Source organism: Arachis stenosperma, chromosome 5 (assembly GCF_014773155.1).
Source record: "Arachis stenosperma cultivar V10309 chromosome 5, arast.V10309.gnm1.PFL2, whole genome shotgun sequence".
NCBI lineage: Eukaryota > Viridiplantae > Streptophyta > Magnoliopsida > Fabales > Fabaceae > Arachis > Arachis stenosperma.
In genome coordinates, this window is record NC_080381.1 from 93,454,106 (window position 1) to 93,477,535 (window position 23,430).

Genomic DNA, 23,430 nt, shown 5'->3' on the forward strand with positions numbered 1-23,430 from the left:
CGTAGGCGTCCCAATCTTCGAGAATGTTAGTGACACTCAACATTGTCACTAACGTTCCAATATGCCCCTATCTCACGTTAGAGTCCACGTTAACTAGGTTAACGTGGCTTCTAACGTGGCTTTGCAAACCATTTCAAACGTTAGTGATAATGTTGAGTATCACTAACGTTGGCTCATCTTTCACTCATTGCCGTTAGCTTCCACGTTAACTAAGTTAACGTAGAAGTTAACGTGGCTCCTTGGGGTTTTGTGGTTGCTTCCAACGTTAGTGACAATGTTGGGTGTCACTAACGTTGTCGACCATTCTTTCCTCTCACGTTAGCTCCCACGTTAACCAAGTTAACGTTGGTTAACGTGGAAGTTAACGTGGTACATTGCACCTTAGGCCAACGTTAGTGACAATGTTGAATGTCACTAACGTTGGCTTCCTTCCCCTTGTTAACGTTAGAGGCCACGTTAACCAAGTTAACGTGGACTCTAACGTGGCCACTTATGATCATTGGCCAATCATTAGTGATAATGTTAAGTGTCACTAACGTTAGCTCAAAGTCCTTTCTTCACGTTAGAGCTCACGTTAACTTAGTTAACGTGACTCTTAACGTGGGCAATGATGGCTTCGAGAGCGTTATTGGCAATCACTTTTCTCATTAACTTTGCAAGCTACCTCCCATTTCACGTTAGTGGCCACGTTAATTAGATTAACGTGACTGCTAAGTGGTACTTCCTTACTTCCTTTGGCCCTGAAATCAAGCAATAGAGTGCATCAAAGTTCTAGTCCAAGTCATGGGTAATGCAACATACAATTTGTCACTAAATTCATGCAAAATCCTCATAAAATCATGTAAATGCACAATGTATGCACAATGTATTCTTGTGGAGGTCATGTTACTGATTTTATGGTGGTTTCATGCATAGCAACTTAGGTTCATTCCATCACTGGCTTTCAGAGCTTTATCATGTTCTAAAACACTGGCTTTGCTTACATACCATGAGACTTTTATTGATCCTTTTATTGTCATTTCAGGGCTTATTTGTGTTCTTCAGGCTAGGTGCTCTGTAAGGGGGTAACTCTTTAAGATAAGCTTTCAGCCAACACTCCCGAACCAGTTGGTTCAAGGTGCTAGGTGTTAAGACACCCCTAAGGACTTACTCCCTCAAGTCTCTCCCCCATACATACACACCACAGGCATCTGGTTCATTTATTTTCCTTCTTGAGACCTTGGTGTCCAGCACCTCTTTGGGTTACTAAATGCTCTGTAGTGAGGGTTACTCTTGATAGTGGACTTTCAGCTGATAATCCCGGGTTAGTTAACCTAAGTTACCAAGTGATAAGGCACCCCTAAGAGCTTATTCATCCAAGTAAATCCCTCACACAGGAGCACGACAGACACATGCTTCAAGATTAAAAACCATTGGTGCCTAGCCTTATTGCTTACTCTTTTTCTTTTGTTTTTCACTTTTATTGTTCTTTCCCTTTATCTTATTAGGATCTTCTTACTTAGCTGGTCTCATGGGGTGTGTTCAAAGCATAGTATCCAGGACAGATAGTTGTCTTCCCACCTTATGGTTGAACCAACTTAGCTAACTTATGATCACACCAAAGATTCAGAAAATTACTCCATATTATGAACTCCACTCTGGTCTTTTTAAAACACAATCATTCTCTTTTTCATTTGATTCAAAAGGACAAGCATACAATAAGTAATGGTATGATGCAGTAACACTTAAACCAGAAATCATAGACCTAAGCAATAGACTTAAAATGCAGAATTGAAAAGGTTCAAACTAACATGGAAGCATGTCCTATTTCATCCAAGATCTTCCTTATTTAAACATAGAAAATGATGGAGTAAAGAAGGAACTCCACCACCTTTTATTCTTGTGGTTGTCCATGCTCTCCTCCTTGCTTGTCTTCCTTGTGTCCCTCTTAAGTGCTTGTACTTCCACTCCCTTTGCCTTTTCCAAACAGTTTCTTCCAGAAACCACCATCTTCCATCTTCTTCTTGAGTGTTTCCTTTTGCTGTTTCACCTTCCTCTCTTCTTGTTCTACAAAATCTTTTTCGACCTCATCATATGTAGGGATGACATAGTGTAGATGATGCATATTACTGGACATGTAGTTCAACCTTGCTTGAGTGTTTACGTTGAACTCCTCCCTATGTAATTGACGTCCTTCATTAAGTACAATGAACTCATTGAATATTCTCATCTGAGCTATTTGCCGCTGATTGAGTTCTTGCAATTGCTTATCTTGACGTTCTTGCCTCTCAGTAACTTGGGTGATGGTTTGAGTGAGCTGGGAGTATTGTTCCTGTTGCTGCTCTATTTGTTGTTTCTGCCACACCTCTTATTGGCTCATCCAGCTCAGTATTTGCTCTTGCCCTTTCATATGTATCACTCCCATATCTTCAATAGCTCTTAGAAGGTGAGTCATATTCAAGTCTGCTGAGTAAGGATGCTCTTCTTGTTGATATTCTTCCTGATGAGACTCCTCTTGATGAGCTCCTTCTTTTGCTTTTAGTTTCCCTATTTGTGGCCTTCTTTGTTGCTGTGCAGGTGTAGTGTAGACCATACGCTCGACTGTCATTAATTTCCCAAGGTTCACCCAGTTCGGTTTGCTATCCTCAAAGACCACCTTGGCCTTTTTGCACAATCTGAAAATGGTGCTGGGGTACCAAAGTCTGGCACCTGATTCAAGCTTCTCGGCTGACTCTTGAATTCCTTCAGTTATAAGTTCATGCACGTTGATTTCTCCACCTTGTACTAGGTAATGTACCATAGTTGCCCGATTAATATTCACCTCTGAATTATTTGCAGCTGGTAGAATAGACCTCCTTACGAGTTCAAACCAGCCTTTGGCTTCTGGGCTAAGGTCTCCCCTCTTGATGAACCTGGGTTTCCCATCTTTATACCTCTCCCAGTCAGCTACTATAGCACAAATGTCACCCACGATCTCAGTGAGCTTGTCATTGTCTTGGCTTTTATTTATCCTTGTATGATAACTGGGCTCATCAAAGTGTGGTGCTTTCAGGTGAAGAGTTCTCATTATAGCACTTGGGCTGAAGTCCACCTCCTTTCCTCTTATATAGCTTTTGAAGGTTGGGTCCCTGGTTTTGTCTTCTCTTACCACATTTGCGTAAAATTCCTTGATGAGGTTTGCATTGATCTTCCCTTCTGGATTAGTGAGCGATTCCCACCCTCTTTCTTCAATCTTCTTCGGAATCTGTGGGTATTCGTTTTCATTGATTTGGAAGGTTAACTCGGGTAGTATCTTTTTGAGTTTTATCCGCTCAAATTCTCATTCATGGAAGGCAGTTTTGAACCTCTTTTCATCATAAGGAGTGTTCTCCATTGGTTCCTTCCTCTTCTGCCCCTTGGAGCTTGATGACGCCATGAATTTGCGTTGCTGTTTTGAGGTGATTTGAGGATACGGATAGATGAAGAATGGGTTGGCTAGGACAATTTGTGATGAAGGGTTTTAGTACGCCAAAAGTGTAGAGTGTGGAGAGTGGGGATTTGAATGTAAGGAGTGAGGCTGCACTAAGGTTCCTTTATATAGGGAGATCATGAGAGAATGGAAGGTGTGGATTGCAAGAATGGTTGCTTGATGGACGGTTGGGGTTGTCTATGAAGGAAGGACAAGGATCATCACTTAATGAGAGTGAATGGTTCGGTCTTCAAAGGGTCTCCTTTTTTCAATGTTGCATGGCAACGTTTCCCCATGCATTCCTTCTTGAGACAAGTGTGTACTTCTCTTCATGAAGTGGCTGAACCTCCCCCATTTAATTGTCCAATCAATCCCCATCAATGCTCCTTTTCTTTTCCCTATAAAGACGAAATAATAAATGTGAGAAAAGATATCAAAATGACAACATGAACTTTACGGCTAGAATTAAAAAGAAAAATGAGAAAAGATTAAATTGTTTATTCATGAATTCCAACTAACTAACTAACTATTCGTGGGTCCTTATATGCATATTGGTGGCACCATGGGGTGACACCAAACTTAGTTTGGAGCACTGTGATGAAAAGTTCTGTTCAAAGCTTCCAAGACTAGCATGCTCTTGGTTGCATTCATGCTTTGAACACCAAACTTATTCTTCACTGTATACTGCACAATAAGGATTCCACCAAGAGTTTGTCAAGTTTGGGTTTGAATTCATAATTATTGACTTATTTACTATCTTCTAAAAGCACATAAAACATGGGTTGCCTCCCATGAAGCGCTTCTTTAGCGTCACTAGCTTGACGTTTCTCCCTCATCAGGGTGGTTGGTAATGCTTGAAGTCCTCCCCTCTCGCTGTGGACTTGTATCCATTGGTTGTATCAATGATCTCTACATGTTCCAGGAAGAGAATTCTGTTGATTGTGAAGATTTTAGGTAACTGAGATGGTACAGTAGGGAGATTAGGGGGGATATCTGGAAAGTAAGCTGAGATCACTCTATCTCCCGGAGAGAAGTCTTCCGTAGGGATCTTTTTGTTCCTCCACTTCCTTGGTACCTTCTTCTTTGTGTCCTTTGATATTGCCTTGCTCTTGATGACTTCTTTTCCTAAGGTAGTTGTGATGTTGTCTTCACATGCCTCTAGAGGTTTAGGTTCTTCTAACTTTTCCTTGAGCGGTGGTAGTTGCTGTTTCCCTTGTTTATCAACCAAAGGAGTCTTCAGATAGGTTGGGTGTGCTTCAGTGCTTGCTTCTTCCTTCAGCATCTCATCATGATCTTTACTTGGTTCCTTGTACTCTTGGTCTACTTCTTGTGAGAGTTTGAAGACATTAAAGCTGAGCCGTTCATCATGGATCCTCAACATTAGCTCCCCTTTCTCCACATCTATGAGTGCTCTGGCCGTAGCTAGGAAGGGTCTTCCCAATATGATTGGGTGAGTGTGACTTTCTTCCATGTCCAAGATGAGAAAGTCTGTTGGGAGAAAGTATTTCCCAACCTTTAGTAACACATTTTCCACCACTCCTATTGCTTGCTTTTGAGTCTTATCAGCCAGTCTGATGACCACATCTGTGGGCATTATCTCATTGATCTACAGCCTTTTTGCCAGGGATAAGGGTAGTAAGTTGATGCTTGCCCCTAAATCACAGAGTGTTCTATCAAACATTGTTTCCCCTATGGCACAGGGGATGTGAAAACTCCCTGGGTCTCTTCTTTTTGCAGGTAATTCAGGTTGAATAAGGGCACTACATTTCTTGTTTAACACTATAGTTTGGCTTCCTTTGAGTGAGCTTTTCCTGGGAAGAAGTTCCTTCATGTACTTGATGAATGCAGGCATTTGTTGTATGGCCTTGATGAATGGTATGTTCACATGCAGAGATGCAAACAAGTCTAGGAACCTTGAGTATATTCTCTTCCCCACAGCACCATTGAGCAGTTGAGGAAATGGTGCATAGAGCTTCAGCAACTCTTGTTGTGAGATTTCTGGTTCTTGGTGATCTCTATCCTCCTCCTCTGTTGAGTTGTTTTCAGGCTGTTGGGAGAGGTCGCTTTGCTCGTCTTCATCCTCTTGATCACTTGTAGTGACCATTTTGCAATCTTCCCATCTTACTTTCTTTGCTTCTCCTCTTGGGTTTTTCTCCGTGTCAATTGGGAAGCCATCAGTAGGTTTGGGAATCTTCTCCACTAAGCATCCCACTTGGAATTCCAGCTTCTTTATGGTCTCTCCTTGGTTCTTAATGTTGGCTCGCACCTCTTCTTTGAACACCTTATCTTCTTGAATCTCTTGGCATATTCCTTCAAGTAAGGTTTCAAGCTTAGAGAGTCTGTCATCAATTGATGGTAAATTGGGATTAGAGGTGGAAGGATGAGAGGTGTTGTTGTGGGGGTGTTGATATGTCCTCTGTGTGAATTGTTGATGAGCTGTATTGTTGTTGGAGTTGTAACGTCTCTGGTCTTGGCTTTGCTCTTGCTGATTCCCCCACCCAAAGTTTGGTTGGTTCCTCCATTCAGAGTTGTATGTCTTGGAGTATGGATCATGGTTCTGTCTAGGTGAATTCCCAATGTAGTTGGCTTGCTCAAGGTCCTCTTCTTCAACTTCTTCTTGGGTTTTTGATGAGGTGGTGATTGCTGCCACTTAGTTCCTCTCCATCTTCTTGGTGAGGTCAACTAACTGCTTGGTAATAAGCTTGTTCTGAGCCAGCAGAGCATCCACATTGTTTAGCTCCATTACTCCCTTAGTGTTCCCTCTTTCGGATGCATAGAAGTAGTCATTCTCAGCTACAGTTTCAATGACATCTATGGCTTCTTCAATGGTCTTCTTCTTGTTCAAGGATCCCCCAGAGGAATGATCTACTGCCTTCTTTGATTCATATGACAAGCCTTCATAGAAGATATGCAACTGCACCCATTCATTAAACATATTTGGTGGACACTGATGGTGTTTTTGTGGAAAACGAATTTTCCAACACACAAATCCAACCGGCAAGTGTACCGGGTCGCATCAAGTAGTAATAACTCACTTAGAGTGAGGTCGATCCCACAGGGATTGATGGATCAAGCAATTTTAGTGGGTGATTAGTTTAGTCAAGCTAACATTGAAATGAATTTGGATGAAGTGTAACCAACAGAAAGTAAATAGCAAGGAAAATTAAAGTGCAGAAAGTAAAATTGCAGGAAACTTAAATAACAAGAAAGTAAAATTGCAAGAATCTTAAATGACAAGAAATGTAAATTGCATGAAAAGTAAAGAGGGTTGGGTGCTGGAAATTAAAGAGAGCAGTAAAGCAAAGCGTAGAACAATTGCAGGGAGATTAAATTGCTTAAAATTAAATTGGAAGCAATAGGAACAGAAAGGTAAAAATGCAGATGAAGTAACAGCAGAAAAATAAATCAGCAAGAAAGCTCAATTCAAATATGAAATCTAAAATGACAAGTGAGGATCTCAGGAAATCAATGAGACTAGAAAACAAGTCTAGATCTCAATTCCTTCCTTGATCCAACCAAGAACAATTGCAGAAGGAAAGTAGATGAAAGCAGTAAAGAGAATTTAGATTCAATTCAAAATTCCTTGAATTATGCAGAAGAACAAAGCAGAGATGTTGCGGATGGAGAATGAAAACAGAATTCCTTTCAATCTCAATCCAAAATTCAAACAGAAAGGGAAATTCAGAGAGAGAACTCTCAATTCCTAAATTTAAGACAGAAGAAAAATAAAGGAAAGAGCTCCCCTAGTGAGACGGAATTCATGCCTTTATATAGGCTTTACAAAGTGAAAAATTAAAACAAATTACAATTAAAATGAAAATCCTAATCTAATTGATCCATGTGCCTTTGAGTGATGATGTGGGCTTTGCTTGCTTTGGATTTGAGGAGAAATGGGTTTGGTTGGCCTTGATTCAATTTGGAGAAGAATTGAATTTAAATGGAATTTTGGTTGAATTTTTGGCCCATTAAAAGTTACTCCCAGGAGGCTGCCCTGCCCTTGTAGAGGGCAGGGCAGAAAAATGAAGCTTGGTGCTTGGATTGGTGCGCCAAAGTTGTTGATGCGCGCGCTTGGTGCGTTATGAGGCTGCCCTGCCCGCGCCAAGGGCGGGGCAGAGAATGTTGATGCGCCAGATTTGAGAGTTGGTGCGCGCATGGTGCTGCCAAGGAAAGAAATTGGTGTGCCAACCGAATGCTTGGTGCGCCAAGTTTTGTGCGTGATGCACCACACACACAATGCTGCCCTGCCCGCGCCAAGGGCAGGGCAGAGTTTCCAAAGCTTGTCCCGTGTGTTTCCCTCTTCGAGCCTTGGTGGAAGCATTTTGGTTTATTTTCGCTTGTTTTTGGCCCTTAAAGATGCCTTTCGTTCCTGCCTCAATTGGACGCCAAATATGGATTTCTATATATCGTTGGAAAGCTCTGAATGTCAGCTTTCCAACGCAACTGGAAGCACATCAATCGGACGTCTGTAGCTCAAGTTATAGCCCTTTGAAGTAGGCATGGTCATGCTGTGTGCGGCCAGATTTTAACTTAGCGAAAATTTTGCTTTCAATCCTCAATATACATCACAATTCTGCCCTGCCCTTGGCAAGGGCAGGATCGTGTGCGTGCTGGCTGCTTCCTCTTTGATTTTGTCATGGGCCACGCTTTTAAAAGCGTGGCCTAAGGCTCCAAAGTGTTCCCAACTTCAAAATGTACCCCAAAGCTCTTTTTTTCCTCTTTTTTTTGTGCTTCTTTGCTTCTTTTTCTTCTTATTTCCTACAAGATTTATAAAATTAAAATATCAAGAAAATATATCATTTAAGTACAAAAAGCATTCAATATTTAAGCACAAATCATCAATTTCTTGTATGAAAAAGCATAGAAAATGGGTATATGATGACTTGTCATCACAACACCAAACTTAAATCTTGCTTGTCCCCAAGCAAGAAAAGAATCATGCAATAAAGATTGACAATCCAAGGTAAGAAGAATAGCAACTCAATGTTCATGGCAAGCTAGTTTTCTATGCATGCTACAATTACAAAAGAGATGTAAATGATTGATGCTTCTATCTAGCTTATTTTATGAAATCTTTTTCTTATAATTCTTCCTTGAAACAAGCTTTTGATTTTTTTTTCTCCTTTTGGGTGCTTTGCCCCATGAGTTAATAACAAAGCTACGACTTCTAAATGCTTTGTTTTCAAGTATTACCACTTGATACATAAGCACCACAAGCATTTAATTAGAGGACTTCATTAAGCTCATTTTTTTTTTCTTTTCTTGACTCTCTAATCATTGATGCTCAGAACCTTGAGCTTTGAGGGAGTGCTTTTGCACTTGAGCCTAGCCTTGACTTCTAAGTGTTTTGTTTTCAAGCATTTGGCTTGATACAATAACAACACAAGCACTTAGCAAATAAATTGCCATTGGTACTCAGAGCCTTCAACTTTCTCATTCTTTCCCTTTTTCTTTTCTTGCTTTAATTGTATTTGCTTCTTCAAGGTTTTCATGATTTCAAAAGATTTCACAAAATGTACTAGATGAAAAACTTCAATTAAATAAAATCCAATGCAATTGAGCAACAATCAATCATACTAGCTTTCCAATACTTGTATGCACATGCTAAATTCTTCTTTAATTCCTTGTTTGTTTATGATCATGATGCTTTTTTGCTTTTGGATTCACAAAACTCAAGTTGGTAGTCATAATGTCACAACAACATATTTCAAATCAAAATTTAGGCTATGCTTATTCATACCACACATGCATACAAAGAAGATAATATGACAATCATGCAATTTAAAGTGCTAGAAACAAATGAGAGGAAAAGGAACTTTACAACCTTGTAATCCATCTTCTCTATTGTTGTCATTTTCTTCCCATTCTTCTCCTTCCCATACCAAATTAGAATGCTTGCTCTTCCTCAAGCAACAATTAGAACAATGGTGGTGGGGTCTAAAATGGATCATGAATGTCTCACACAAAAGGATGTCAGTAGCATATGTGTTTAGGCAAGCAAGATTAAGATAATAATCAAGGCACAGAGAAATAAAAACACTATGATTGCAAACATAAGATGGTGTGCATGATACATTGCATAAAAAATATAAGTGGCACACCAAACTTAGTGTGACACTTTCACTTGGAATTGATGCAAGTATCTTGTAAGGATTGGAACCAAATTTTGTTGCATAGCAACACCAAACTTAGAATGCAACCATATGTCAATTTATTTGAACTAAAACTAAACAAAAGAAACTGTTATTTGTTGAATACAATCACCAAGTGAAGAATCTTGTCATGAATAAAGGTCTTTTGGTGATGTATTAACAAACACAGTTAACAAAAGAAAGCATTAAAAACAAGTAAATGAATAAAACAAAAAAGGAAACTGAAATGTTAAACCGAAAGAGAAAAATAAAATTGCAAAAGCATTATGATTATGCAAACAAGTAGTGTTGCTTGAATGAATTGCATAGAAAATAAGTGGCATACCAAACTTAGAATCTTGGTGTGTCACTTTCATTTTTGATTTGATGCAATCATCCAAAAAGATTGAAAACAATTTGTTGCAAGGCAACACCAAACTTAGAATGTAATCATATGCCAATTTATTGAATTTAAACAAAGCATAGAAAGAAATGTACCTACGGTTGGGTTACCTCCCAACAAGTGCTCTTTTAGTGTCATTAGCTTGACATGTTGTTCTTCACTTTCTTCCTCTTCTTCCAATTGGTTAAGAGGAATGACTTCAAGGTGGGAGAAGTTTCAGCTTTTGTCCCCTTTCTTAGTCTTTCCTCAGCAAGCTTTCTTTTGCAAATGTCTTGATTGGTTTTGCTTGCTGGATTAGGGATAGAATTGGTGTTCTTGTCAATTGCCTTCACTTCCTTGAGTCCAAATCTTGGTGGTTGTGTAATTGTTGGAGTTTTGTCTTCATCAAGAGTTCCTTGCAGTGATGGTTCAATGAGCTTGTCCTTCATGAGCCTCTCTGTTTCCCTTGAGTTTGGACGTTCTTGATTGTCCTCCTCACTAGCTTGTTCTTCCCCTTCCTCTTTTACACTCAACATTTGCTTTAGTAGCTCTTTCATGGAGGAGGTTTGTTGATCTTCCCAAGCTTTCTTCATCTCCTCTTCATACCTTTCAATCATGGATTCAAGTGTTGAGAGTTGTTGGGTCAGGAAAGTTTGTGAGAGTTGTGAGTCTTCATGTTCCCTTGTCATCTCAAGGGCAATTTCATTTTCAACCACCTTGTTCTTCATTGAAAGTTCACTTGATACAGTAGCCTCCTCATCTTGCTCTTCCTCCATTGAAATTTCAATTGATATAGGAACCTCTTCTTCCTCTTCTTCACTCACAGATTGTTCTGTCCAGCGTTGTTTTTGTTCTTCCATAATTTGTTCTACTCTTTCCAATAATTCTCTGGACTTTTGAAGGGGATCCTCAGCCACTAGCTCAAAGGATAAAGGTTGAGAGTAATTTTGTGGTTGGTGAGATGAGTTGTATGGATCTTGGAGGGAATTTTGTGTTGAGGCATAATCAAATGATGAAGAATTTTGAAATGAGAAACTGGGAAGTAAGGGTGGATAATTTTTCATGTGATTTGACTGCTCAGAATTTGCAATTTCTTGGTGATACTCCCATCCACCATGAGGATAATGATATGAATCATTTTGTGGTGGTGGTTGGTATCCCTCATAATTCTCTTGCTCATCTTGTGTCTGTGAAGCATTTCTCCATGGATTGGAGCGCTCATAATCTGTGATTTCTTGGTGATATTCCCAACCACCATTAGAGATCGGTGATGGTGGGTGATATCTCATAAAATTTTGTTTGACCATAAGATGAGTTGAACTCCATTTGTATTTTATAAACATCAATGAAATCAGAAATTCATGTCACAGGATAGAATTTCTTAGTGAGGCAATAACTCAAACACCTTGCTATCAATTTAAAACAGAGAACAAAAACAAAAAAATGCTTGATCTAGACTTCTCACCCACTTAATCATTGTTGATCTAATCAATCCCCGGCAACGGCGCCAAAAACTTGATGGTGTTTTTGTGGAAAAATGAATTTCCAACACACAAATCCAACCGGCAAGTGTACCGGGTCGCATCAAGTAGTAATAACTCACTTAGAGTGAGGTCGATCCCACAGGGATTGATGGATCAAGCAATTTTAGTGGGTGATTAGTTTAGTCAAGCTAACATTGAAATGAATTTGGATGAAGTGTAACCAACAGAAAGTAAATAGCAAGGAAAATTAAAGTGCAGAAAGTAAAATTGCAGGAAACTTAAATAACAAGAAAGTAAAATTGCAAGAATCTTAAATGATAAGAAATGTAAATTGCATGAAAAGTAAAGAGGGTTGGGTGCTGGAAATTAAAGAGAGCAGTAAAGCAAAGCGTAGAACAATTGCAGGGAGATTAAATTGCTTAAAATTAAATTGGAAGCAATAAGAACAGAAAGGTAAAAATGCAGATGAAGTAACAGCAGAAAAATAAATCAGCAAGAAAGCTCAATTCAAATATGAAATCTAAAATGACAAGTGAGGATCTCAGGAAATCAATGAGACTAGAAAACAAGTCTAGATCTCAATTCCTTCCTTGATCCAACCAAGAACAATTGCAGAAGGAAAGTAGATGAAAGCAGTAAAGAGAATTTAGATTCAATTCAAAATTCCTTGAATTATGCAGAAGAACAAAGCAGAGATGTTGCGGATGGAGAATGAAAACAGAATTCCTTTCAATCTCAATCCAAAATTCAAACAGAAAGGGAAATTCAGAGAGAGAACTCTCAATTCCTAAATTTAAGACAAAAGAAAAATAAAGGAAAGAGCTCCCCTAGTGAGACGGAATTCATGCCTTTATATAGGCTTTACAAAGTGAAAAATTAAAACAAATTACAATTAAAATGAAAATCCTAATCTAATTGATCCATGTGCCTTTGAGTGATGATGTGGGCTTTGCTTGCTTTGGATTTGAGGAGAAATGGGTTTGGTTGGCCTTGATTCAATTTGGAGAAGAATTGAATTTAAATGGAATTTTGGTTGAATTTTTGGCCCATTAAAAGTTACTCCCAGGAGGCTGCCCTGCCCTTGTAGAGGGCAGGGCAGAAAAATGAAGCTTGGTGCTTGGATTGGTGCGCCAAAGTTGTTGATGCACGCGCTTGGTGCGTTATGAGGCTGCCCTGCCCGCGCCAAGGGCGGGGCAGAGAATGTTGATGCGCCAGATTTGAGAGTTGGTGCGCGCATGGTGCTGCCAAGGAAAGAAATTGGTGTGCCAACCGAATGCTTGGTGCGCCAAGTTTTGTGCGTGATGCACCACACACACAATGCTGCCCTGCCCGCGCCAAGGGCAGGGCAGAGTTTCCAAAGCTTGTCCCGTGTGTTTCCCTCTTCGAGCCTTGGTGGAAGCATTTTGGTTTATTTTCGCTTGTTTTTGGCCCTTAAAGATGCCTTTCGTTCCTGCCTCAATTGGACGCCAAATATGGATTTCTATATATCGTTGGAAAGCTCTGAATGTCAGCTTTCCAACGCAACTGGAAGCACATCAATCGGACGTCTGTAGCTCAAGTTATAGCCCTTTGAAGTAGGCATGGTCATGCTGTGTGCGGCCAGATTTTAACTTAGCGAAAATTTTGCTTTCAATCCTCAATATACATCACAATTCTGCCCTGCCCTTGGCAAGGGCAGGATCGTGTGCGTGCTGGCTGCTTCCTCTTTGATTTTGTCATGGGCCACGCTTTTAAAAGCGTGGCCTAAGGCTCCAAAGTGTTCCCAACTTCAAAATGTACCCCAAAGCTCTTTTTTTCCTCTTTTTTTTGTGCTTCTTTGCTTCTTTTTCTTCTTATTTCCTACAAGATTTATAAAATTAAAATATCAAGAAAATATATCATTTAAGTACAAAAAGCATTCAATATTTAAGCACAAATCATCAATTTCTTGTATGAAAAAGCATAGAAAATGGGTATATGATGACTTGTCATCAGACACCTTCTTGTTAGGTCTTTGAACCTTTCCCAAGCTTCATAAAGTGTCTCCCCATCTTGCTGTCTGAACGTCTGTACTTCAGTTCTCAGCCTATTGATCCTTTGCGGGGGGTAAAACCTTGCCAAAAACTTGTTCACTACCTCCTCCCAATTTGTCATGCTTTCTTTTGGGAAGGATTCGAGCCATTTGAATGCCTTGTCCCTGAGTGAGAAAGGGAACAAGAGCAGCCTGTAGACATCCTGGTGGACTCCATTGGACTTCACTGTGTCACAAATCCTCAAGAAGGTGGTCAAGTGTTGATTCGGATCTTCTTGAGTACTTCCTCCAAATGAGCAATTATTCTGCACAAGAGTGATGAGCTGAGGTTTGAGCTCAAAATTGTTGGCATGTATAGTGGGCTTCTGAATGCTGCTCCCACAGTTGCCTGGGTTGGGATTGATATAAGAGCTTAACACTCTTCTATCCTCCCGAACATGATTTGCTCTACCTCCTCCCCCCCATGGTTATTAGCCTCTTCTTCATGTTGGTTTTCTATGTTGCCTTCCATGTTTAGTTCAAAGTGTTCCTCCTCCTCTTCAGCATCGATTGCACGTTTCCCTCTTGCTTCCCTTCTTTATCTAAGGAGGGTCCTCTCTGGTTCAGAATCGAAAGAAGTTGAAGCCCCGCTTCTTCTCCCTGTCATACAACCAATAAGTACAAGCAAGGAAAAGCTATGTGTAGAGAATATTGCTATCAGGATTACTGTTAGTTGTGAGTGAAACAATATATCAAACAGTTAGTGGGTTAGCAAACTAAATTGTAAATAACAAAGAAACGAAAAAGTAGAGGGGGGAGGGAAGAAGTTAACTAAGACAGAAAGTAAATTACTCAAACAGAAAGTTAATTCAACAAAACAAAAATGCTCAATCTAGTGATCTTCCAATCTAATAATTGTTGATGCACAATCAATCCCCGGCAACGGCGCCATAAACTTGATGCAGGTGGAAATTGTCTCTCAACAAATTTCCTTCGGCAAGTGTACCGAATTTGTCGTCAAGTAAAAACTCACAATAGAGTGAGGTCGAATCCCACAGGGATTGATTGATCAAGCAACTTTAATTAGAAGATTGTTCTAGTTGAGCGAATTCAGAATTTTGGTTGAGAGTTGCAGAAAATAAAATGGCGGGAATGTAAATGACGGAAAAGTAAATGCTATAATTAAAGGATTGGAAGTAAATGACTGAAATTAAATTGCAGAAATGTAAATGGGAATGGGGTGTTTGCTCATGAAAATAAATGCAGAAATTGAAGAGAATGGGTTAGATCAGAATTGGGGAGTTCATTGGGCACAGGAGATGTTGCAATTCTCCGGATCAAGTTCATTTTCATCTCTTCCTCAATCAATGCACTCATTGATCTCCTTGGCAATCTTAATTGATTGAATTGCAATTTCTTGCAATTCAATCTCTCAAATCTTGATCAATAGCCAATTCCTTGGTCAATTGCTCATGAGAAGAGATGAAGTGTGGTCACTGATTATACCACATGCATTTCCCAAATCAAGTTTTGAGAGGATTATAGTCACATATCCATCCAAACACAATTTGGTCCAGCATGAGAAAGCATTTCTAGCTTGATCTCTTCATTCCTCTTTCAAGGTTCAGAAGAGATCCAAGTTTTAATAGTTTCTTTTCCAAGATAACTACCCAATGGGATGAAGATCGAAAGCTTTCAAGTAAAATCAAGAGAAAAGATAGAAGAAGAATGAAGAAAACTAGTATTAATCCATCAAATTACAACAGAGCTCCCTACCCAATGAAATGGGTTTAGTTGTTCATAGCTCTAAAAAATGAAAACAAAGATGGAGAATACATTCGGAACTAAAAGAGCAGAGAAAGTAAAAATAGAGTAATGCTTTTTCTCTCAGAACTCTTTCCAACTCCCTAAATAATTTAAAGCTACTCCTATATATACTACTCTTCTATTCTTCTAGTTGATTCTTCAAGTCTTGGGCCTTTGGATCTTCAGTTTGGAGCAGTTCTCTTCTTCACTTGGGCTTGGTTTTACTTGCAGAGAGAAAGTGTGATGTGGGCAGAGACTTTAGCTCAGGACGTTAGAGGTGTTAACATTCAGTGAGAAAATGGGTTCGAAAACATTAGTGTCATTCAACTTTTTCACTAACGTTTCTTACCCAAGTAAAGGCCACGTTAACCTCAACGTTAGTGGCACAAACGTTGCCACTAACGTTGCCTCTTTGTCCTTCGCACACGTTATTGGGACTCAACTTTCCCAATAACGTTAAGAGCCTCCCCATTTCCCACGTTAGAGTCCATGTTAACTTAGTTAACATGGCTCTTTTAACGTAGGCGTCCCAATCTTCGAGAACGTTAGTGACACTCAACATTGTCACTAACGTTCCAATATGCCCCTATGTCACGTTAGAGTCCACGTTAACTAGGTTAACGTCTAGTTAACGTGGCTTCTAACGTGGCTTTGCAAACCATTTCCAACATTAATGACAATGTTGAGTGTCACTAACGTTGGCTCATCTTTCACTCATTGCCGTTAGCTTCCACGTTAACTAAGTTAACGTAGAAGTTAACGTGGCTCCTTGGGGTTTTGTGGTTGCTTCCAACGTTAGTGACAATGTTGGGTGTCACTAACGTTGTCGACCATTCTTGCCTCTCATGTTAGCTCCCACGTTAACCAAGTTAACGTGGAAGTTAACGTGGTACATTGCACCTTAGGCCAACGTTAGTGACAATGTTGAATGTCACTAGCATTGGCTTCCTTCTCCTTGTTAACGTTAGAGGCCACCTTAACCAAGTTAACGTGGACTCTAACGTGGCCACTTATGATCATTGGCCAATCGTTAGTGATAATGTTAAGTGTCACTAACGTTGGCTCAAAGTCCTTTCTTCACGTTAGAGCTCACGTTAACTTAGTTAATGTGACTCTTAACGTGGGCAATGATGGCTTCGAGAGCGTTATTGGCAATCACTTTTCTCATTAACTTTGCAAGCTACCTCCCATTTCACGTTAGTGGCCACGTTAATTAGATCAACGTGACTGCTAAGTGGTTCTTCCTTACTTCCTTTGGTCTTGAAATCAAGCAATAGAGTGCATCAAAGTTCTAGTCCAAATCATGGGTAATGCAACATACAATTTGTCACTAAATTCATGCAAAATCCTCATGAAATCATGTAAAATGCATAATGTATGCTTGAATTAAGGTGTAAGTGAATATCTATCCAAAACTAGCTTATTTCCTAAGGAAATGCATGAAACTACCCTAAAAATAGTAAAGAAAAGGTTAGTGAAACTGGCCAAGATGCCCTGGCATCAACCATACACTGAACAAAACTAAGGAAGAAACTACCAAACCTATCAACCACCACATCAACGACCACCACCTCTACCCAACCAATCACAATCCCCTGAAATCACATACCCTTCCACTTCTCCCAATCAAGATGATACACTCCGGGCTATTCTCCAAGGCCAAAAAGAGCTCCAAACCACACTTGCTTCCGGCCTTACCGGTCTTACATCTACTCTACAAGCTCTTCTCGCACGCATGGATTCACCCTCCACTTTTGCTCTGCAAGCCCCAAATTCTAGTGCCATTCCCTCTCAACCTCAACCCAATCCAAAAGGTGACATTAATGCCATTACCTTAAGATCCGGGACTCAATTGAAAGAGAAGAAGGCAAAGGACCTAAGTCCGATCATAATCACTCAAGAGGAAGAGGGAATCGAGATAGAAGAAATAGAAGAGGAGGAGGAAGCACAAGTCATAGTTGAGGATGAAGAGAATCAACCAACAAGTGAGGTCCCCAAGAATAAGGGTGCCGTGGAAGAAGAAATTGCTCAACCAATCCCATTTCCTACACTTGCAAAGAAAGCTAGGAAGCATATGGAACTTGACCCCAAAATGGTAGAAATGTTCAAGAATGTTGAGGTAATTATCCCTCTCTTTGATGCTATCTATCAAGTACCTAAATATGCAAAATTTCTTAAGGATTTATGCATGAACAAGGATAGAATTCTTGAGTTAGAAACTATTCCATTGGGGAGTTCCATTTCCGCTTTAATGGGAGCATTACCCGAGAAGTGTGATGATTTGGGCCCGTGCATGGTCACTTGTACCGTAGATGGGGTTCAATTTCTAGATTGTATGTGTGATCTCGGTGCATGCGTTAGCATTATACCTCTTTTCGTCTACTGTATATTGAAGCTACCACCATTGAAGAGGTCGGCGGCAAGATTTGTCTTGGCGGACAAGAGCATAATAACTGTGACGGGTGTTGTTGAAGATGTATTAGTGAATATAAAAGGGTTGGTGTTTCCAATTGATTTTTACGTTCTTGAGATGCCATCAAGCGAGTCCGAGAGGGCATCATCTATCCTACTTGGGAGACCATTTTTGAGAACCTCTACATTCAGGTTGGATGCCTACTCAGGAACCTACTCATTTGAAATAGATGGGAGAGTTGTGAGTTTTAGCCTGGAAGAAGCAATGAAGCACCCACTGGAGAATCATTCTCTATTCCGGTGTGACCCAATTGACAACATTGTGGCCGAAGTGCATTTTGCAAAGTTAGATGAGAAGCATATGATTGAAGACAAAAGTGAAAATCCAAGTGAAGCGAACGCATTACCCCATCCGGATCATCCGGAAGTTCCAGCCTCAAGTCAAGACCAAAAGGTAGAATTAAAGCCACTACCACCCCACCTAAAGTATTCATATCTTGATGAAGCCCACAAGTTTCCCATGATTTTTGCAAGGGAACTAAATCATCAACAAGAAGAAAAGTTGCTATGTGTTTTGAGGAAGAACAAAAGGGCCATAGGGTGGAGCTTGGCGGATCTAGTGGGAATAAGCCCACAAGTATGCGAGCACCGAATATTCCTCGAGGAAGAAGCTAAACCCGTTCAACAACCTCAAAGGCGACTCAATCTTACCATTCTAGAGGTTGTGAAAAAGAGGTCACCCGGCTACTAGAAGCGAACATCATCTACCCCATTTTTGGATAGTGAATGGGTGAGCCCGGTCCAAGTCGTGCCAAAGAAATTCGAGGTGACCAAAATCAAGAATGAGAGCGGGGAGCTCATAGCAACAAGGGTGCAAAACTCTTGGAGGGTGTGCATCGACTACCGAAGGTTGAATGCTGCCACTAGAAAAGATCATTTTTCACTACCGTTTATCGATCAAATGCTTGATCGATTAGCCGGTAAATTGATGACAAGTCATCATATACCCATTTTTCAAGCTAATTTCACTTGTTTTGTTAGCATTTATGCACTTTCTTGCATCCTAAGTAAGTGATTTGGAGTGAAAATGCATAACTTCTTTAAATCAAGCAACCACCATGAAATTAATGTTAAATCATGAGGTTTAAGCTAATTTTAATTGAATTTTAATTGATTTATAAGCCTCTTGAATTTAGTGATACTTTGAGTGGTTGTTTTGGTTTATTGTAGGTGAAGAAAAGAAAAAAAGGAAAAGCATGGCCTAAGGAAGTGTAGCCCAAGGAGAAGAAAGTGTGGTCAAAGGAAGGAAAAGTGTGCCGCATGCAATGGGGGGAGGCAAGCATTGCCCTCCACAAGGGCACACTGCCCTCTAAGAGGGCAACATAAGGGAACAAGGCAAAGAAGGCAACTCTGCCCTGCCCACTACAAGGGCAGACCACAAATCTGTGCCTTGGAATCAAGAAGAAGAAAATGTTGCCCTGCCCTCCACAAGGGCAGTATCGGGCTCACAAGGGGAGAAAATCAAAGGAAAATGTCTCCAAATGCTTGCCACAAGAGTTGAACACGGGACCATGAAGAAGCAAGGAACTAAGTGTCATCACCGTGTCAAGAAAGCCAAGGAAATTTAGTAGCGTGTGTTTCGGCCATGATTCGAACTTGGGACATCAAAGTGAAAACACTGCCCTGCCCTCCGCGAGGGCAGGGCAGCATTTTGTGTGGCATGATTCTGGCGCACCAAGGAATGAATCTGGCAGCACCAGCGCGCACCACAGCATGATCCTGGCAGCACCAGCGCGCACCACAGCACAAATTCTGGCGCACCAATTTTTCCTGCTGATGACAAGTCATCATATACCCATTTTTCAAGCTAATTTCACTTGTTTTGTTAGCAATTATGCACTTTCTTGCATCCTAAGTAAGTGATTTGGAGTGAAAATGCATAACTTCTCTAAATCAAGCAACCACTATGAAATTAATGTTAAATCATGAGGTTTAAGCTAATTTTAATTGCATTTTAATTGATTCATAAGCCTCTTGAATTTAGTGATACTTTGAGTGGTTGTTTTGGTTTATTGTAGGTGAAGAAAAGAAAAGAAAATGAAAAGCGTGGCCTAAAAAGTGTAGCAAAAGAAAGAAAAGCGTGGCCGAATCAAGATGAAGCGTGCCGCAACTAATGGGGGAAGCAACATTGCCCTCCACAAGGGCAGAATGCCCTCTAGGAGAGCAACATTAGGTGACCAAGCCAAGGGAGGCAACTCTGCCCTGCCCACTCCAAGGGCAGAGCACAAAATGGTGCCTTGGAGCCAAGAGAAGGAGAACATTGCCCTGCCCTTGTGGAGGGCAGAATCGGGCACTTCAAGGAAAGAAAACAAGAAAAAAAGGTCACCCATGCATGCTACAAGGTTCGAACAAGGAACCATGAGGAAGCTAGGCACTAAGGCCCACTACCGTGCCAAGAAATCAAGAATTAATGAAGCGTGTTTGCTTCCTCCGTGATTCGAACACGGGCCATGCCTTGGGAAACTCTGCCCTGCCCTTGGCGCGGGCAGGATCTTGTGTAGCGCACCAATTTTGATTTGCGCGCACCAATTTCCCCCCTGGCAGCACCATACGCGCAACGCTCGTCCAAGGCATGCATCAGCGCGCACCAAACTTCCTGCCCTGCCCTTGGCGCGGGCAGGGCAGCATCCTTGCACACCAAGCGCGCGCACCAACAACTTTGGCGCACCAATCCTCAACCAAGGCCGCACCAAGCTTGTGCACCATGCATCAATTTTCTGCCCTGCCCTCCACAAGGGCAGGGCAGCCTCCTGGAAGTGTCATGGGCCAAAAATCAACCAAAATTCAATTTAATTCAATTCCTCTCCAAATTGAATCAAGGCCAACCAAACCCATTTCTCCTCAAATCCAAAGCAAGAAAAGCCCACATCATCACTCAAAGGCACATGGATCAATTAGATTAGGATTTTCATTTTAATTGTAATTTGTTTTAATTTTTCACTTTGTAAAGCCTATATAAAGGCATCAATTCCGTCTCACTAGGGGAGCTCTCTTAGTTTTTCATTCGAGCTTTGGATCTTGGGTGAAGAATTGAAGAAATTCTGTTTCAATCTCACCTTGAGATCTCTTGTTTACTTTTTCTGCATAATTGAAATTCACATACTGCTTCATCTTCTCTTTAATTTTGCAATTTATTTTTCTTCTTTCTTCTGCAAATTGTTCTCTGAATTGATCAAGGAAGGGCTTGAGATCTAGACTTGTTCTCTAGTCTCATTGATTCCCTGAGATCTTGTCTCTTTAAATTTCACAATTGAGCTGAGTTACATTCTGTGTTGCTTCTTCAAGCAATTTTCCATTTCTGTTTAAATCTACTTCACTTATTCCATCTTTTAATTCTCTGCTTGATTGCTCTTTACTTTTTCTTGTTGAAGTTTTAATTCCCAGCACCCAATCCCTTTTACTTTTCATGCAATTTAATTATTCTGCAATTATTCTAAGTGCTGCTTATTTCTTTCCTTTAAATTTCCTGCACCCAATCCCCTTTACATTTCCTGCAATTTACATTTCTTGTCATTTAAGATTCTTGCAACTTACATTTCTTGCTCTTTAAGTTACTTGCCAATTTACTTTCTGCACTTTAATTTTCCTTGCTATTTACTTTCTGTTGGCTACACTTCATCCAAATTCACTTCAATGTTAGCTTGACTAAACTAATCACCCACTAAAATTGCTTGATCCATCAATCCCTGTGGGATCGACCTCACTCTATGTGAGTTATTACTACTTGATGCGACCCGGTATACTTGCCGGTTGGATTTGTGTGTTGGAAATTCATTTTTCCACAAAAACACCATCAGCTGCATTTTATTTTCTTTCTGTTTGAAGGCTCTTTGCTTCTGATTTAAATTCTGCTCAATCCATTGCTGAAATTTACTTCTTCTTTGTTTAGATCTTACAATCCCATTCCTCAATTCCCTTTGATATTCAAGCCATTTATCTTTCTTGCCATTTAAGTTACTGCAATTTAAGTTTCTTGCACTTTAAGTTTCAGTCATTTACTTTCTTGCTCTTTAAGATTCTGCACATTTAATTCTGTTCTTCAATTTACTGCACTTTTCCCTTCCCCCTTTACATTTACTGTCATTTACTTCCTGTTAAACACAAATCACTCAATCAAAACTTGATTCGCTTGACTAAATCAACCACTAAACTAAAATTGCTCAATCCTTCAATCCCTGTGGGATCGACCTCACTCATGTGAGTTATTATTACTTGATGCGACCCGGTACACTTGCCGGTGAGTTTTGTGTTGGATCGTTTTCCACACATCAAGTTTTTGGCGCCGTTGCCGGGGATTGAAATAGATTGACAATGATTAAGTGAAGTGGAGGTCTAGATTAAGCATTTTTTTTCTTTTCTGTTGTTCTAATTCTTACTAACACACTAACTGTTTGAATTTTTGCTTAAACTAACTAAACCTTCATTCTAGCTATAGATTGAAGTTTCATTGGCTTTCTGGGTTTGTGTGTTTATTGCTGTGTGTTTGTATGTCAGGTATAGGAAGATCCTCCCCTATCCATTCTGAAATTGATCAAAGGACTCTTCGGAGAATAAGAAGAGCTGAAAGAGGGAAGAATATTGTTGGAGAAGAAGAATCTGAGGAGGAATTCCAAGACATGGAAGGAGATACCAGTCAACCAGGAGGAGAAGGAGCCAACAATAATCAACAACAGAGAAGAGTTTTGGCTTCATACACATTTGCAAATGCTAGGCATTGTGGGAGTAGCATTTTTCCTCCCAATGTCAATGCAAACAACTTTGAACTCAAGCCACAACTCATCACTCTGGTGCAAAACAATTGTTCTTTTGGAGGAGGGCCTTTGGAGGATCCAAACCAACATTTGTCTACTTTCTTGAGAATTTGTGACACAGTGAAAACAAATGGTGTGCCCCCTGATAGCTACAAGTTGCTACTATTCCCATTCTCTCTCAGGGATAAAGTAACTCAATGGCTAGAGACCTTTCCAAAAGAAAGCATCAACACTTGGGATGATTTGGTGAGCAAGTTCCTTGCCAAATTCTATCCACCTCAAAGAGTCCTAAGGTTGAAGACAGAGGTTCAAACATTCACTCAAATGGAGGCCGAGAGCTTATATGAAGCATGGGAGAGATATAAGGCTCTATTGAGGAAATGTCCACCAGAGATGTTCACTGAGTGGGACAAGTTGCAAAACTTCTATGAGGGACTCACTCTTAAAGCTCAAGAAGCTCTTGATCATTCTGCAGGAGGCTCTTTACAGCTCATGAAAACCACAGAGGAAGCTCGAAACCTCATTGATATGGTGGCCAACAACCAATATTTCTTTGCTCATCAAAGACAACGCCAACCATCACAAAGAAGAGGAGTAATGGAGTTGGAAGGAGTTGATTCAATTCTAGCCCAGAACAAGATGATGCAGCAGCAGATTCAACAACAATTTGAGCAAATGGCTAAGAGAATTGATGGCTTGCAAGTGGCAGCAGTGAGCACCACAAGCCAACCTCCAACCACTTGGGTGCAAAGTGAAGAAACTCAAGAAGAGCAACAACAAGAGCAGGTTCAATACATGCACAACCAAAATCCTGGGACAAATGAAGTCTATGGAGATACTTACAACCCATCTTGGAAGAACCACCCCAACCTCAGATGGGGAGACAACCATAACCAAAACCAACAACCATGGCAAAGAAACACAAGCCAAAACAATTGGAAAAACACAAACCATAACCCCCAGCCAAACACTAACCAAAATACATACAGG

General features: G+C 40.4%; 1 protein-coding gene across 1 annotated transcript; it reads left to right on the forward strand.

Moving 5' to 3' along the window:
• The first annotated feature begins 16,952 nt into the window (after positions 1–16,952).
• Positions 16,953–18,380, forward strand: LOC130980977 (uncharacterized). The gene has a single exon (XM_057904617.1). The coding sequence runs from the start codon at positions 16,953–16,955 to the stop codon at positions 18,378–18,380; it is 1,428 nt and encodes a 475-aa protein (XP_057760600.1).
• Positions 18,381–23,430: the final 5,050 nt, after the last annotated feature.

Excerpts from the sequence above, each read along its gene's own strand:
- LOC130980977 (XM_057904617.1), top strand. The coding sequence starts at position 16,953 with ATGGATTCACCCTCCACTTTTGCTCTGCAAGCCCCAAATTCTAGTGCC.